At 37.1% G+C, this 19,019-nt stretch overlaps 1 protein-coding gene and 1 pseudogene across 1 annotated transcript; one reads left to right on the top strand and one right to left on the bottom strand.

Moving 5' to 3' along the window:
• Positions 1-511: 511 nt before the first annotated feature.
• LOC125115520 (olfactory receptor 6C75-like) lies at positions 512-1,506 on the top strand (annotated as a pseudogene).
• A 14,917-nt stretch (positions 1,507-16,423) lies between these two features.
• On the bottom strand, positions 16,424-17,418 carry LOC125117039 (olfactory receptor 6C74-like). The gene has a single exon (XM_047762738.1). The coding sequence runs from the start codon at positions 17,390-17,392 to the stop codon at positions 16,424-16,426; it is 969 nt and encodes a 322-aa protein (XP_047618694.1). The 5' UTR covers positions 17,393-17,418.
• Positions 17,419-19,019: the final 1,601 nt, after the last annotated feature.

The following is a 19,019-nucleotide window of genomic DNA, read 5'->3' as shown; positions in this document are numbered from 1 at the left end:
AGAATTTGTTTCACATCTTTAAAAAGATACTCAAAACGAATGTTACTATCATTACTATTACGTTTGCTTATGAACTGATACCATTATAAAATGTAATATTGCATAAATATTCAAATTTCAATGACCATGTTATTGATATACATATTATGCTATATTTAAGAGTGTACAAATGACCCTAATATTATATTAGACTTTGTGGAACACATGAAAAACATTATATCCCATGCCAAGTGAGTTACCTGCTTTATTTTACTTAATTCTCACAAGAATATGCATATAGATTTATTATCTTTGTGTTACATTGGTAAAGTGACGCTCACAAAAGAACTAACTTTCCAAAGATAACCTGCCTCTCTGGGGTTAGGACTCAGTATTGAACTGGACTTAGACTCATGTCCTTCTGATTCAAGAACAAGCTGGCTGGACTACTTTGCTATCTGCCAGCTGCCTTTCAGGTAATCAAATAACTTGGTCATCTGCCCCCTAAAACCTTTGTGCTCACTGCAATGTCTTTATTGTAGATTAAGAGTAGCAAGTGATGCTGCTGTGGAAAGAGATCCCAATGGAAATGGAAAATGAGGCAGCTGTCCAAGAGTTCAACTTGGAGGGGTTTCCTACTGTCCAACATCTGGGAAAGGTCCCCTTCTTTGTGTACCTGCTGGCATACCTGGCATCCACTGCAGGCAATGCACTCATAGTCACCATCACCTGTAATGACCCCCAGCTACAGACACCCAAGTATTTTTCCTCAGCATTTTCTCCTTCACTGAGTCCGGTGTTACAAGTGCGGCTGTTCCTAAATTGTTGGTCATCTTTCTTTTAGGCAAATAAACAATTTCCTTTCCTGCTTGTTTCACACAAGGCTTTGCCTTTTTATTTCTGGGAGTAGCAGGTTTCTTTCTCATAGCAATAATGTCTCTGGATCGGTATGTGGCCATTTGCAAGCATCATCATTACACAACCATCATGAACCTGAGGACTTGCTTCCTCCTGGTCATGGCTGGCTTTGCTTTGAGCTTCACTGTCATCACTGGTTTAATTGTGAAGGTTTCCCAGTTATCCTTCTTGGCTCCCATGTCATTCCTTTCTCCCTCATTTCTTCTGTGACCTTGCCCCCTGATTCATCTCTCCTGTTCTGACACCAGATTTGTTGAAATGTTGGCCTTTGTCATTGCTTTGTGCATCCTTTTGACATCCCTCTTCATAACCATCATTGTATACAGCAACATAGTGATCACAATCGTGCATCTCCCATCAGCTAAGGAGTAACAGAAAGCTTTCTCCACCTGCTCCTCTCACCTCATTGTCCTCTCTCTGATATATGGCAGCAGTGTCTTTATATATGTGAATCCAAAACAAGTGAACAGACTGGACTCCAATAGGAAGGCTGCCCTTGTAAACACTGTGGTGACCCCACTGCTGAACCGTATCATCTACACTCTTCGGAACAAGCAGTTTCACGAGGCTCTGAGGGAAACCATGCACAGAATGAAAATATTAAGATAGAAAAGCCACATGACCTGGGAGTGGAAGGCTTCAGAAAATGATGTGTTTTCATCCAACCAGTGTAGCAGTCCACAGCGTTCCTGGTAGAAAGACTGTGGCAGACCTCAGGTGACTTCCATTGACACATCCCCAGGAAAATGGAACTCTCAGGCCACATTTACCTTGTAATGCGTAACTCTCTTCTCTCTACATATTACACATATTGACAACAATTGATTTTAATTGCAAAATCTTTGTTGCATCTTTGTTCCGATATAAACATCATTAGAAAGGAAGACTTATTCCACATTTTATGATTTCTTCTGAAGACTCAAGGCAATGGAATCTAAGTTATATGCTTGCTTATCTGATTCATATTACTACTAAAAATAATTTTTGAGGAGTTTCCATCATGGCTCAGCAGAAATTAATATGACTAATATCCATGAGGACTCAGGTTTCATCCTGGCCTCGCTCAGTAGATTAAGAATCCGGCGTTGCTATGAGCTCTGGTGTAGGTTACAGATGCAGCTGGGATCTGGCGTTGCTGTGGCTGCGGTGTAGGCTGATGATGGTTATAGCTCTGATTCAAACCCTAGCCTGGGAACCTCCATATGCCACAGGTGTGGCCCTAAAAAGACAAAAAATAAAATAAAATATAAATAATTTTTGAAAATCAGTTTTTCCCTGGTGGTCTTGTGCTGTCAACTAAAGGGTTGTGAAAAATCCTGTAGTGAATTTATAGCCTATTTTAATAGCAACATTCCCATTATCACAATCCTTAATTTTGTGTCCTTTAGCTTATATTTCCATGATAGAAATTTGAAGGTCTTTTCTTCAGAGGAAATATCTCTTAAAAGATTAACACAATGTGCGTTTTGTTTGTTTTTAACCCAAACTCTGAGGTTAGATAATTACAAATACATTTTATGAAATACCTTCTACACTGTGAGTGGATCATACTTGGTCTTGAAGGTCAGATTTCAGATTTTATTTTATTGGCAATGAATTATCAATTGTGCTTTTAAAAAAATCACATAGGTGTTACAATTATTGTACATATTATTGTACATAGCGGTGGAAAATGTGTGAAAAGAGATTGGAAGTCCATAGTCAAAGTAGGAAAGTGGCTGTAGAGATTGTTATAGAAACTGGGAGAAAGAGGATGATGGCTGAGGGAAGTGGAGATAAGAATGGAATACAAAGGTAACAATAAAAGACTCTGGGTCATCTTACACTGGACAAGACTTAGGGTTTAAGCCTGGTGCTGCCTTCTACTTACCAACTGGTCAACTTCCAAGAATATTTGTTACCTCATTCTTAAAATGTGGTGATCGAGCTAGACAACCTCTAGAAGTCACTTGAAAATGACTCTTGGGGATAGACAGCATCTAGGTACTGCAGGAACATGGAATGACATTCCACCCTGAGAGGTGAACTACTGAAAAGTATATGACAGTGATTGAGATTCATCAGCTATAGAACAAAGTCAAGGCATCATGGTCAAACTACCGAGAAGAGTATGACTTTTCCCAAGGTTTTAATCAAAATTTGATTTTTTTTTTTTTTGGTCTTTTTAGGGCCACACCCGCTGCATATGGAGGTTCCCAGGCTAGGGGTCTAATTGGAGCTGTGGCCTCTGGCCTACACCACAACACAGCAACGCGGGGTCCGAGCCATGTCTGTGACCTACACCATAGCTCACGGCAACGCCGGATCCTACTGAGCGAGGCCAGAGATCAAACCCACAACCTCATGGTTCCTAGTCGGATTCGCTAACCACTGAGCCACTACGGGAACTCTCTCAAAATCTGATTATAATTCATTATATGTAAACTCATCAGATATACTTTTTATTACCTTAATATAAACCTTTGTTGAAGGGTGAACTTGAAAAATAGAAAAGTGAAGTCCAGAAATCCAAAGCTGAATTTGTGAATCCAGTCTGATCATTATCAACCATATGTGGTACACAGTGAAAGACAAACCCTGATGTGGAGATTAATGCTCTAGATTCTGGTTGGTTGTTTATTTAAACAAATCCCCTAAGATAATGCAATGTCAAAGATACTTCATAATATTTTAAAAAACTTTTTGGAAGTATGATTGACATGCAAAAAGGTATAGATATTTAATGCATACAACTTGATGTGTTTGGAGATAAGTATGCGCCTGTGAAACCATCATCACTGTCAATGCCATAAACCTATTTATCACCTCCAAAAGTTTCTCTAGACCCATTGTTGTTTTATTTCCTTATATGGTAAAACCACTTAATATAAGACCTCCCTTCCTACTAAAATTTTAAGTAGACAATAGGGTATTCTAAACCATAGACCTTATGTTATACTGATCTACAGAGCTTATTTAATTTTATTACTGAAACCTTGTACCCTTGGATCAACACCTCCCTATTTCCCCTCACCCAGCCCCTGACAGCCAACATTCTCTGCCTCTATTTTTTATTAGATTCCACACATAAGTGAGATCATGCTATGTTTGTTTTTCTGGTCTGATGCATTTTACTTAGAAAAACGTCCTCCAGATACATCTATGTTGTTGCAAATGGCAGGATTTCCTTATTTTTAAATGCTGAATAATGTTCTATCAAATGTATATAATTTGTTCTTGACCTATTCTTCTGTAGATAAACATTTAGGTGATTTCCATATCTTAGCTATTGTCAGTAATAGTGCAATAAACACAGGAGTGCAAATACGTCTTTTGAGATTCATATTTTAATTCCTTTCAGTATATACTCAGAAATGGGACTGCTGGATCATATGGTAATTCCACTTTGAAATTTTTGAGGAAATTTTCTTCTGTAGTAGCTATCCTAATTTATAATTTAATTAACAATATACAAAAATCCTTTATCTCCACTCCCTTGCCAAAACTTACCTTTTTAAAAAATAATAGCCATCCAAAGAGGTGTGATGTTTTGGTTTTTTTTTTTTAATCACTATGGTTTTGATTTTCATTTCCCTTGGTGATATTTGCATTTTAGTTAGTGATGCTGAGTATCTTTTTAAGTACCTATTGGCCATTTATGTGCCTTCTTTGGGAAAATGTTTATTAAGTTTCTCTGCTCATTTTTTAAATTGGTTTTGCTTGGGGTTTTGTTTGGTTTGGTCATTTAGTTGTAGAGTTCTTTACATATTTTAGATATTAACCCCTTATCAGATACATGATTTGCATATATTTTCTCCTTCTATAAGTTACCTTTTCACTTTCTTAATTTTTTTCTTTTGCCATGCAGAAGCTTTTCAGTTTGACGTAGTCCCACTTATTTATTTTCGCCTTTGTCGCTCGGGCTTTTAATGTCTTTTCCAAAAAATCACTTCCAAGACCCAAATCAAGAGATTTTTGCTTTTATTTTCTTCTAGGAGTTTTATTATATTTTACATATGTATTTCAATCCATTTTGAGTTAAATTTTTATGGGTCATGTAAGATAAAAGTTCAGTTTCATTTTTCTGCATGTGGTTACTCAATTTTTCCAACACCATTTATTGAAGAAACCTTCCTTTTACCGTTGAGCGTTCTTAGCTCCTTTGTCAAATATTTGTTGATAGAGGTTTATTTCTGGGCTTTCAATTACCTTTCATTGGTCTCTGTGTCTATTTTTATGGCAGTATCTTGCTGTTTTTGGTTAGTAGAATCATTTAATATAGTTTGAAATCAGGAAGTGTTGTGCCTCCAGCTTCATTCTCCTTTCTCAGGATTGCTTTGGTTATTCAGAGTCTTTTGCGGTGCCATACAAATTTTAGGATTGTTTTTTCTACTTCTGTGAGAAGTGCCACTGAAGTTTTTACAGAGATTTCATTGACTCTATAGATGACTATGGGTAGTATGGGCATTTTAACAATATTAATATTTATGAATACAAGATATCTTTCCATTTTGTGTGTGTGTGTCTTCTTCAGTTCCTTTCATTAAAGTCTTTTAGTTTTGAGTTCACTCTGGTTAGGTTAAATTTGTCCTAGTGTTTTTGGTTTTGATGCTATTGTGAATGATACTTTTTCCTTTATTTCTTTTTTAGATATTTCATTGTTAGCGTATAAGAAGAAACAGTTTTGTATGTTGATTTTACATACTGAAAATTTATGGAATTTGTTGATTTGGATGGGTTGAGTCTTTTGGATTTTTTATTGTTTGTTTATTTATCTTTTTAGGGCTGCACCCAGTGGCATATGGAAGTTCCCAAGCTAGGGGTCAAATCAGAGCTGTAGCTGCCAGGCTACACCACAGCCACAGCCACACCAGATCTGAGCCACATCTGCGACCTGCACCACAGCTATGGCAGTGCCAGATTCTTGACCCACTGAGGCCAGGGATCTAAACCACAGCCTCATGGATACTAGTCAGGTTCAGTACCACTGAGCCACAATGGGAACTCTGTGGATTTTTATATACAATCTTCTCACGTAAGATCATATCATCTGCAAATAAAAAACAGTGTTACTAACTCCTTTCCAATTTAGATGACTTTTTCATTTTTTTATCTTGCCTGATTTGTCTAGCTAGGACATCTAGTCCCGTATTTAATTGTAAAGATGAGGGTGGGCACCTTTGTCTTGTTCCTGATCTTAAAGGAAAAACTTTCAGTCTTTTACCATTGAATATGATGTTGGCTATGGCTTGTATGGCCTTTATTATGCTGAATTAAGTTCCCTCTATACCCACCTTGAAGAGGGTTGTTGTCATGAAAGTATGTTATATTTTGTCAAATTCTCTTTCTACACATATTGAAATGATCATATAATTTTTACCTTTTTTTTTTTTTTGGTGTTCCCATTGTGGTGCTAAAGTCTATTTGATCCTTGTGTGTGATCCTTTTAGTGTGCTACTGAATTCATTTGGGAATATTTTCTTGAGGATTTTTGCATCTGTGTTCATCATGGATATTGGTCTATAAGGGTTTTTTTCCCTTGCTGTGCTTTTATTTTGCTTTGGTATCAGGGGAATGCTGGCCTCATAGAATGAGTTTGAGAGTGTGTAGTGTAATGGCCCGATAATGAGCTTTTTTCTCATAAAGTAAGTACCTGACATTACACTTTTGATTGCTGAGGCATCCATTTCGAAGCAACCTTCTCTAATAAACAAGTTGCCAGCTGTGTGACACAGCTACTAATTAAACAACTAGATAAGGAAATGAGCAGTGCCCACTCATAAAGTTCCCCTATTTGAAAACCCGGGTGACTTAAAATTAACTGACCACTCGAGTGACCCTGATTTTCCTTTTCTGTGCCCTAATTTTTTCTCTTAAGTTTTAAATTCACAGATAAAACTGATTCCCTTTGCTGTAAACCTGAAGCTAATACAACACTGTAAACCAACTATACCCCAATAAAATTTTTAAAATAAAGAGTGAAACCATAGCTACCTCACCTTTGAACTCTAATAAAGGCAGACCATTGGAACACTTGCAAGTTCTCTCTCCCTCTCTCTCTCTCCATGGGATCTTCCTGTGTGGCCCCCGGGCATGCCAAATACCCTCCAGAATCTGTCATAAGTTTTGACTTTCCAAATTTCCCTCGTGGTTGTGCTGAGGTGCATCTTGTAATCATGATAAACACAAAGACCAGTCCAGCGTAAGGTTGACTCTGGTTGGGAAATGTCTGTGGGGGCTCACCAGAAGCAGTATGGACCCACCAAGCACCCCAGGCATTCCTAGCAAATAGCATGACTGTTGATATGCTATGACCAATACAAAACAAAATGTTCCCTCCTCTTCATTTTTTTCAGAAGAGTTTCAGAAGGATTGGCATTAGTTGCTCCTTAAATATTTTGTAAAATTCACCAGTAAATCTATCTGGTCCTGAGCTTTTCTTTGCTGTTTTTTTTTTAATTATTACTAATTCAGTCTATTTACTCATTATTGGTCTGTTCATAATTTCTAATACTTCATGATTCAGTCTCAGTAGACTGTAAACCTTAGAAATTTATTTCTAATTTCAATTTTGTATTTTTCACTTCCACTGTATAGATACTGTATTTTTGTATCATCTTGATCCTGTATACTGAAACCCTGTTGAAATCATATTTCATAATAATATTTTTGTGGACACCTTAAAATTTTCTATGTACGAGATTATGGTATCTGAAAGTAGAAATAATTTTATTTATTCCTTCCCAGTCTGAATGACTTTATTTTTCTTGCCTAATTGCTTTTATCAGAATCTCTAGTACAATGTTAAATAGAAGTAGCTAGAGCAGACATCCTTGTCTTTGCTACAAATCTTAGGGAAGTAGCATATTCAGTCTTTCTATACTAATTATGCTATCTTGTGCTTTTTAAATATAACTTCATCAAGTGGGGGAAGTTCATGTCTATCTTTGGTTTTACAAATATTTTTATCATGAGAGATTTCAGGTATGGTCAAGGGCCATCTTTGCATTTTTGAGATCATCATGCGTTTTTGTCCATTATTCTATAAATATGTTTTATTTTAATTTAATTTTTATTTTATATTGGAGTGGAGTCGATTTACAATGTTGTATTAGTTTCAGGTGTACAGCAAAGTGATTTGTTATACATATACATTTATCCATTGTTATTCAGATTATTTTCCCATGTAGGCTATTACGGATATTGAGTAGCGTTCCCTGTGCTATACGGTAGGTCCTCAGTGAGTATATATTTTGCATATTAATATGATATATTACAATGATTGATTTTGTATGTTGAACTAAACTTGCATTTCTGGAATACCCCAGGTGATGATGGTATATTATCCTTTGTAATATGTTCCTGAATTTGGTTTGTTAGCATCTTATTTAGTATTCTTCTATTTTCATAAGAGATAAATTGGTGTATAACTCTTTTTGGGGTCTTGATATGAGGGTCATGCCCCATATAAAGAGTTGAGACTGTCTTTCCACATACATTTGGGGGTTTGTGAAAAGCTGGTATTAATTTTTCTTTAAATGTTTCAAGAACTCATTATTAAAGACATATTTTCATGGGCTTTTTTATTATCTAAATTATCTTTGACTCATCTGGCTCTCTTTGACTTAAGCAGATGTGATTTTAGCATCTCTTTGGCTTGATACTGCACTGTTCTTTTCACTATATCACTTTCCCTCTACCTGACAGGTGTTTCATGGAATCAAAATGCAAATGATTTGTCCTCAATCCCTTGTTTATGGGTCTCTTTCTGGGCTAATTCAAAGCATACATTGAATTTTCTTCCTCTACTTAGTTGGTTTCTTCATAAATTCACAACTTTTTTTCAGGTTTCAAAAATAGAGCTTTATTAAAAGAGAACATACAGATGAACAAAAAGCACATGAAAAGATGTTCAACATCACTCATTATGAGAGAAAGGCAAATCAAAACTACTATGAGGTACCACCTTACACCGGCCAGAATGGCCATCATCAAAAAGTCTACAACAATAAGTGCTCAGAGGGTGTGGAGAAAAGGGAACCCTCCTACACTGTTGGTGGGAGAGTAAATTGGTGCAACCACTGTGGAAAACAGTATGGGGATTCTTCAGAAAACTGAAAATAGAATTACCATTTGATCTAGCTCTCCCACTCCTGGGCATCTATCCAGAGAAAACCATGACTTGAAAAGATGCATGTATTCCAGTGTTCATTGCAGGACTATATACAATAACCAAGACATGGAAACAACCTAAATGTCCATTGACAGAGGAGTGGATAAAGAAGATGTTATCCATATACACAATGGAATACTACTCAGACATTAAAAGGAAAGAAGTAATGGTATTTGCAGCAACATGGATGGACCTAGAAATGATCATGCTAAGTGAAGTCAGTCAGACAATGAGACACCAACATCATATGCCATCACTGACATGTGGAATCTAAAACAAAGGCAGACAGAACTTCTTTGCAGAACAGATACTGACTCACAGACTTTGAAAAACTTATGGTTTCCAAATGAGACAGGTTGGGGTTTGGGATGGAAATGCTATAATTTGTTTGTGATGATCACTGAAAAACTATAAATGTAATAAAATTCATTGAGTAATAAAAACAGAGCTTTAGTGATTAATACATGGTATGGTCATAAATTCACAACTTTTGTCTATGTAATATACATAGTAATAATATGAAGTTTCTTCTGTGAATCAATCTGTTACCTCAATTTACATGGATTTCCATATAAGGAATCTCTTCCACAGCAACGTAAGTTTGATTTAAAAAGAGTTCATCAAGGACTTCCTTTTCCACCAAGGTTTGTAACCCCATTTCCTTCATGTCATCCCTCTTTAATTGAAATACTGTCTTTCTCTTTCTGACTCATTTCACTTACTCTGAGAGTCTCTAGTTCCATTCATGTTGCTGCAAATGGCATGATTTTGTTCTTTTATAGCTGAGTAATATTCCATTGTGTATATAAACCACATCTTCTTAATCGATTCATCTGTCCATAGGCATTTAGGTTGTTTCCATGTCTTGCTATTGTGAATAGAGCTGCAATGATTATACAGATGCATGTAATTTTTTCAATGAAAGTTTTGTCTGGATGTATGCCCAAGACTGGGATTGCTGGGTCATACGGTAATACTATATTTCATTTACTGAGGTACCTCCATATTGTTTTCCATAGTTGTACCAATTTACATTCTCACCAACAGTGGAGGAGGGTTCCCTTTTCTCCACAGCCTCTCCAGCTTTTGTTACTTGTTAATTTGTTAATGATGGCCATTCTGACTGGTGTGAGGTGGAACTTAATAGTAGTTTAGATTTGCATTTCTCTAATAATCGGTGTTGTTGAGCATTTTTTCATGTGCTTATTGGTCATCTGTATATCTTCTTTGGAGAAATGTCTATTCAGGTCTTTTGCCCATTTTTCCATTGGGTTGTTGGCTTTTTTTGCTGTTGAGTTGTAAAAGTTGTTTGTATATTTTAGAGATTGAGCCCTTGTCAGTTGCATCATTTTCTCCCATTCTGTAGGTTGTCTTTTTGTATATTTTTATGCTTTCCTTTGCTGTGCAAAACTTTGTCTGTTTGATTAGTTCCCATTGGTTTATTTTTTCTTTTATTTCTGTTGCCTTGGGAGACTGACTTAAGAAAATATTTGAAGGGTTAATGTCAGAGAATTTTTTGCCTATGTCTCTTCTAGGAGTTCGATGATCTCTTGTCTTACGTTTAAGTCTTTCAGCCATTTTGAGTTTATTTTTGTGCATGGTGTGAGGGTGTCTTCCAGTTTCATTGATTTACATGTGGCTGTCCAGTTTTCCCATCATCATTTACTGAACAGATGGTCTTTTTCCCATTTTATATTCTGGCCTCCTTTGTTGAAGATTAATTGGCCATAGGTATCTGGGTTTATTTCTGGGTTTTCTCTTCTGTTTCAGTGGGCTGTATGTCTGTTTTGGTACCAGTACCACACTGCCTTGATGACTGTGGTTTTGTAATATTGCCTGAAGTCTGGGAGAGTCATGCCTCCTGCTTGGTTTTTGTTCCCCAGGATTGCTTTGGCAATTCTGGGTCTTTTGTGGTTATATATAAATTTGGGGATTGTTTGTTGAAGCTCTGTGAAAAATGTTATGGGTAATTTGATAGGGATTGCATTGAATCTGTGGATTGCTTTGGGTGATAGGGCCACTTTTACAATATTAAGTCAGAAAGAGAGACAAATACCATGTAATATCACTTATATCTGGAATCTAATATATGGCACAAACAAACCTTTCCACAGAATAGAAACTTATGGACTTGGAGAACAGACTTGTGGTTGACATCGGGGGGGGGGAGGGTGTGGGATGGACTGGGAGTTTGGGGTCCATAGATGCAAACTATTGCATTTGGAGTGGATAAGCAATGAGATCCTGCTGTATAGCACAGGGAGCTATATCTAGTCACTTGTGATGGAACCTGATGGCGGATAATGTGAGAAATGACCAGGTCACTTTTCTGTACAGTAGAAATTGACAGAACACTGTAAAAACCATAATGGAAAAATAAAAATCATAAAATTAAAAAAAATGCTTTCGACATAACACAACAAAGAAACAAGGGAATATTCTGGTAAAGGGGAAATAAGACTGTGGACTGTTTAAGGGCCATGGGGTTTGAGGAGCAACATGACAGTCTTTTCCCTGGGTTTCTTTATTGCCTTTTGTATATCCCTGACTGGGTGCAGCAGGAACCTCCAACTTAGAATCGCCAACAGGTAGATTTTTTTTAATACTCCAAGGGAAAAAAGTCCATGACCTCTAGACAAAGGACTGAGAGAACAGTTGCCTAGTAACAGAAGAATTTTTGTCTTTACCAACCCTACTCCAGCTAAACACCAGCAGAAAAACCACACCTTTTTCTAGTGATTTCATTCGGGCTTAGCAGTTATTTGTATATCCACACACATTCATATTAAAAAAGAAAAATAAATAAACTCTCAGCAAGCTAGCAGCAAAGAGAAACCATCTCAACTTGACAAAGAGCATCTACAAAAAAGCTACAGGTGCATCATAGTTAATGCTAAAAGACTAAGTGCTTCACCACTAACAGAGGGAACATGACAACTCTGGAAGTTCTAGCCACTGCAGTAAGGCAAGAAAAAGAAATAAAATGCATAAAGCCTGGAAATAAATAAATAAAACTTTCCCTATGGCAAATTATATGAGCATCTACATAGAAAATACCAAGCAGCCTACAGAAATATTCCTAGAATTAGTGATTTCAGCAAGGTCATAAGATGCACGAAAGAAAAACCACATTTTTATATACTAACGATAAAGTTGTAGAAACCTGAGTTTAAAACACATTGCCATTTATAATAGCTCCAAAGGGAATGGATTAGCAGTGAGATCCTGCTGTGTAGCACTGGGAACTATGTCCAGTCACTTATGATGGAGCATGATAATGTGCAAAAATATAATGTGTACATGTATGTGTAAGTGGGTCACCATACTGTGCAGTAGGAAAAAAAATTGTATTGGTGAAATAACTATTAAAATAATAATAATAAATAAATAAAATAGCTCCAAAGGAATATAAAATGGTACAGGCACTCTTGAAAACTGTTTGGCATTTCCTTATAAAATTAAACATGCACTCAGCTATAAAAAAGAATGAAATAATGCCATTTGCAGGACCACGGATGGACCTAAGGATTTTCATACTAAGTGAAATAAGTCAGACAGAGAAAGGCAAATATCATATGATATCACTTATATGTAGAATATAATAAAAATGATTTTTTTTTCGCTTTTGTTAGGGCCGCACCCACAGCATACGGAGGTTCCTAAACTATGGGGTCTAATCAGAGCTACGGCTGCCAGCCTGTGCCACAGCCAGAGCAACACCAGATCCAAGCTGTGTCTATGACCTACACCACAGCTTATGGCAATGCCAGATCCTTAACCCACTGAGGGAGGCCAGGAATAGAACCCACAACCTCATGGTTACTAGTTGGATTCATTTCTGCTGAGTCACAATGGGAACTCCATAAAAATGATTTTTAATAAACTTATTTACAAAACAGAAACAGACTCATATATTTCAAAATCAAACTTAAAGTTACCAAAGGGGATACATGGGTAAGAGTTGAGGTTAACATAGACATTTTACTGTATATAAAATAGATAATAAACAAGGTCTACTGTCTAAATAGAGCAATCTACTCAATATTCTATAACATCCTATATGCGAAAAGAATCTGAGAAAGACCGGATATATGTAAATGTGTAACTGATTCACTTTTCTGCACACCTGAAGCTAACGCAACATTGTAAGTCAACCACACTCCAGTAAAAGTGTTTTAAAAATTTGATAAAGCATGAAACTAACATACAAGCCAGCAATGGCACTCTTGGGTGTTTATCCCAAGGAAATTAAAACACAAAACCTGCACATACATGAATATTCATACCAGCATTATTGGTAATAGCCAAATACTAGAGTCTACCCATTTGCCCTTTAACAGGTGAGTGGTCAAGCATACCCCATGATGCATACCATTCCATTGTACACTACTCAGCAAGAAAAAGAAATGAAATATTGATACACAAATAGTTTAGATGAATCTCAAGGGAATTGTGCTGAGTAAGAAAATCTCAAAGGTTACATGCTGTACAATTCCTTTGTATAACAGTTTTGAAATAACATCATTTTAGAAACAGGACAGAATGATAGTTGTTCAAGGGGGGGAGGGTTGAAGGGTGAAGTGAAGGTAGCTATAAAAAGGCAATCAGAGGGAACTTTGTGGTGATGGAACTGTCCAATATCCTGACTGTCATGGTAGATACATACACGAAGGGAAGCAAGTGATAAAAACTGTATAGAGGTAAACACACACACACACACAAGCACAGGGAAAATGGGAACGTGTGAAAAATATTGATGGAGTGCATTAGTCAATATTCTAATTGTGATATTAACTATACTTTTGTAAAATTATGTCATGAGAGGGAAAGAGGCAAAGTGTACTCAGATTTCCCTACTTCTTACAACTGCATGTGAATATACAATTGTTTCAAAAAATTTTACATTAAAGAAAAAAATAGTTTGAATGTTTCATAAAAAGTACATTCCTTGATGTTTTAAAAAATGGATGTGTGTTTCTAACTTGAATTGAAAATAGTAACATTGAATACTAAGGAGAATGCAAAGAAACTGATTTACTCATGCATTGCTAGCGGGAATGTAAAATGCTACAGCCATGCTGGAACAGTCTGTCCGATTCTTATAAAACTAAACAGACAGCCACCATACAATTCAGCAATTGCATTTGTAGGTATTTACCTAGAGATATAAAATCTTAAGTTCATAGGACAATCGACACACAAAAGTTTAGAGAAGGTTTACTTGCAATAGCTGAAAAGTGGAAAAAGAATGTCAGCAAGATAGCACCATAGGAGAATTCTGACTCTCTCTCTTCCCACAGAGGCACATAATGAACAGCTACACGTGGAACAGTCCCTTCCAAAGGTATCCATAAACTAGTCATAACTAGGCGATATCCATAACCAGGAGAGACTCCTAAGTACCACGCAAGTGAGAAAACAGCCACATCTAAATGGGTAGGAAAAGCTGAGATACAATCTCATCATGAACCCCATCCCCAACACAGAACCTTACAAGCAGGAGGGAACCCCCAACACCCAGTCTAAGGAGCTAAGGATTTGACCACACACAACCACAAATTACATGGTTGTAACCCAAGGGAGAGACTCCTAACTCGCCTATTTCTTGTCACTGACAAGGCTCAGGATTTGCTAGTCTCACCAATACACTAAAATCAAGAGCCAGTATAAATGGCCACTCAAGCACTTCCCACAGCTATTCCCCTTGGGTCAGTTTAGTGTGAGCAGGCAAACGTGCCAACTCTCAATTTCTCCCTGAAGATAGAAGGAACTGGACAACACTTTTAGCACCCCAAATTTTCCAGCTGCTGCTAGAGGAACGGGCTTCTAGCTTACCTCTCTCAGGGCAGAAATAACAGGGCTTGACACAATTTAGCCACTTGGGGCATACTAACAAACAACAAAGAAGTTTGGATGAGCACAAAGCTTTGGCTCCTTTTGGCTGATTGGTGACAACTAGTCTGGTTCACAAGGAGATTGGCAGAGGTGCCTCTTTTATCTAATACACAGAAGCCAACAAGGAGAACTCTCAAGAGTTCCCTACCTTTAGAACAGGTTCAAAAATTATCCGTCTAACTTCTACTTTGGAGAAAGGAGAGACATAGACATAGCTGTCCTTGGAAGACCACAAACCCCAGAACACCTTATAATCAAATCATTCCCAAACATAAACATCTAAATCACCCAGCACTTTTGACAGTCTAAAATTCTTCCTAAAGAGATTATGCTTCAAATATAATTACTCCTCAGAACAAGCAAAAAAGGAAAATATGCATTCAAATCAGACATACCAAAAATCAAATGCACAATATGTACATGAGGTGTCAGATGTGACAGGACCTACTCCCCACTAACCAGTTGTCTTCTGGTGGGAATCACTTCCCCAGTGAACCTGTAAACACAATAACCGACTCAATTTTAATCCACTTTTTGTTATTAGTGCACTCATTTTCCTTTTAAACTTTTCTAATGATGAGTTCTATCAGTTTTTGCTACATAAAATGTCAACTGGAATTTAGCGTAACCTGGAAGACACAGGTGGCTCGTACACCTAAGGTCACACTAAAAGAGCCAATATCTCTTCCCTGGGAGGAGAGACTTTGCTACTGAGATCACTCACGTTGAGTGACCTATTGGGTCCAAGACTTGGCAACATCCATTACAGAAAAATAAATGCACGAGTTAAAAAGTTGTGCTTTTGTCTATGTTTCAAGAAAGAGTTAAAAGTTTATTAATAACAGCTGACACAACCAGAAGATAATAAAGCCCATCTTAACCACCTGGAGTTTCACTGAGCTATGTACACACTAAAATCAGTAGACCCAAAGAAGAGCTAGTGAGCATACAGCCGATTCATCTACCTAAACAGCTTCAATTAATGAAACACCATTATTTTATACTATGACTTCACATAATTTTCAGATACAATTTGTTTCTGTAATTTCAAACCTTTTTTGAATACATAATGGCAAATACGGTTTTCTATCTTTTTTCTGAGGTATTAGAAAATTCAAGCATAAGAATGTATCATGAACAGTCTTTATTGAATCTGATATGCAAAATTTTTATTATTAGCTTGAAGACTAAGTATCCTATGACTTAGGGATTATAGGTGCTCCATAAATGGTGTTTGAATGAATTCTCATAAGACAAATAAGTAGAAAATCAAGAGGAAGGGATCATAAGCACAATATAGAGAACAAATGAAATTTTGAAATAGAGGTAGGTACTGAACTGCAAAATAAGACAGTACCCATCCAGCTGAAAGTTAGCGTAAGCTATATTACCAGATGTAGTGTTTCTATTGAGTAGATTTTTCTAATAGTGGGAAACTGAGATAGGAAGGCCAAGAAGATCCGCTTACCCTCCAAGGTTCTACTTTTGCAACCTCTTCCTAGGCAGCGTGTCCCTCAGAGCCTGGTGAACCTGCTTGTTCCGTAGAGTGTAGATGACAGGGTTCAGCAGCGGGGTCACCACCGTGTTCACAAGAGCAGCCTCTCTATTGGAGTCCAGCCTGTTCGTTTGCTTTGGTTTCAAGTATATAAAGACACAGCTGCCGTACATCAGGAAGAGGACAATGAGATGAGATGAGCAGGTGGAGAAAGCTTTCTGTCGCTCCTTAGCTGAAGGGAGTCCCATCACTGTGACTATTATGTTGCTGTACACAATGATGGTTATGAAGAGGGATAGCAGAATGACAAATGAGGTAAGGAAGAAGAAGTATATTTCAATAGATCTGGTGTCAGAACAGGAGAGATGAATTAAAGAGCCAAGGTCACAGAAGAAATGGGAAATGACATTAGGGCCACAGAACCATAACTGGGAAACCTTGAGCATCAGACAAGTGAAGAAGATGAAGGACAAAGTATAGCAGAAGAAAACCAGAAGGAAACTAATCCTCAAGTTCATGATGGATGGATAGTGCAGAGGCTTGCAAATGGCCAGGTAACGATCCAAGGACATCACAGCCATGAGAAAGAAAATTACTGCTCCAAGAAATAAAAAGAGAAAGGCTTGTACGAGGCAAGCAGTAAAGGGAATTGTTTGCCTTCCTGAAAGAAAGATGGACAGCAGTTTAGGAATCACTGTGGTGATGAAACAGCATTCACAGAAGGAGAAAGTACTGAGTAAAATATACATTGGTGTTTGGAGGCGACGGTCTACCCAGGTGATGATGATTATCACCATGTTGCCTGTCATCGAGGCCAGGTATGCCAGCAGGTGCACCAGGAAGAGGAGGCTCCCTAGGTGCTGGACAGCAGGAAACCCCTCCAGAATGAATTCCTGGATTCTTGTCTCATTTTTTACCTCCATAGTTACCTCTCTTTCTCTGTCTGTGACCATTCTCTGCTTGATCTGTGAAGCAGAAAACACTGTCACCAGAGAATAAAGAATTTAAATGATGGCCACTATTTGAAAAACCAAAAATATCACTTTCAGCTGTGATTCTGAATGAGGAATCATTTAATGTTTTAAAAATATTTTCTTATAAATAGCATTTTCTTTAGTATTATCGCATTATTATATTAATGATAATACTTATTAAATTATAAAATTGAAAAATTATTTTTGGTAGTAATTTTTAATGTGCCACTTAACTTTTCTGGAAAATAATATCTTTAAATGCTAGTCCACAAGGTAAATAGTGCAAAATGAAAATGATTGTTTGCAGACAATGTACACAACCAGTAATTAATAATGAAGGCTGTCATCCCACAGAAAACACTTTTCATGGGTTCACAGTGTTAATTTCTATGCTTCACGTGTGACATGAAATTCAGGAAGTTCTTCTATGCACTGACTTTAGCCCACTGGAAATAGAAACGGTGAAAGAGCAATTTTCTTTTTTTTACTTTTTAAAGTTTTGTCCAAGTATAGTAGATTTACAATGTTGTGATCATTTCTGCTCTATAACAAGGTCATTTAGTTGCACAAGTGCGCTCATCCATTCTCTTCCAGATTCTTTTCCTACAGACATTATCACAGAATATTGGGTAGAGTTCTTTGTGTTATACACGTCCCCACTGGCCGCTCATTCCATGCACCAGAGTGGGCATATGCCATTTCTTATTACTGTGTTCCAAACCGGTTTTTTTTTTTCTGAAGTCCATTCAGCCTGAGTTCTTTTTTAAAGACCCTAGTCTGAGCAATAAAGCTAGTATGTCATCATATCATAACCACCCAGCCTGTGGGTTTAAGAGAAACCATATCTAACTATGGGGAAAACGGTTTCATGACTTGGTTGTTCAGGCTCAATGAAAAAACATTTAAAGCGTGAATCAGTGTCCCTCACACTCTACCAACCTAGCAGAATGGCAGTGTTTACTTATGCTTTAGTCATAATCACCCGTCAACATTCCTTTTTCTGGAAATGTTTTTTTCATTGGAAGATTTGAGTGTGACAGAATTAACCCAGTATTTCCACTGCAATCACCTGAGGAACATTCACTTTAAAAAATGTCAATGCCTAACTAAAAAGCAGATAAAATGGCACATAGTCTTTGGGAAAGGGGTCTGGGCATTGGTTGTAAATCAGTGCTCTGCTGAATAAGTAACCATAATTTAATTGGATTTTACTCAGTTCTTTGATTTGGCCAAAAACTATTATTTTATCCATGATCCACATTAAAAGCTTAAACATAACCAGTCACTGGTTAAAATATCTGACCTATTAGATTGCAAGTCAACCTCATGGGCAACTACTCACCAAGAAGCAGCTCAGGGGAAACAGGATTCTTTGGCAATGTGCTTCTCTTCTTAAAACAAACCAGGATCTTTCTCCTAGGCTAATGGGGGAAAAGTGGGAAAAACACTCATAACTCAGATATACCTTTCTTTTACCTACTAAAAAATGAATGGATGCTTCATGTCCTAAAGTATATTAAGGCTCCTCTTCCAAAAAAGACACCCATTTCCAAAGTCTGAAGGATTAATAGGCATACTTTCCCACACCATAAAGGCAATTACAAAC

This window comes from Phacochoerus africanus, chromosome 15 (genome assembly GCF_016906955.1).
Source record: "Phacochoerus africanus isolate WHEZ1 chromosome 15, ROS_Pafr_v1, whole genome shotgun sequence".
In the NCBI taxonomy this organism is placed as follows: domain Eukaryota; kingdom Metazoa; phylum Chordata; class Mammalia; order Artiodactyla; family Suidae; genus Phacochoerus; species Phacochoerus africanus.
Note: the sequence above shows the minus strand (reverse complement) of the source record. Positions and strands in the feature narration are given on the sequence as shown.

What these genes read in the sequence shown, in the direction of transcription:
- LOC125117039 (XM_047762738.1), bottom strand. Translation starts at nt 17,392, where the DNA reads ATGGTCACAGACAGAGAAAGAGAGGTAACTATGGAGGTAAAAAATGAG.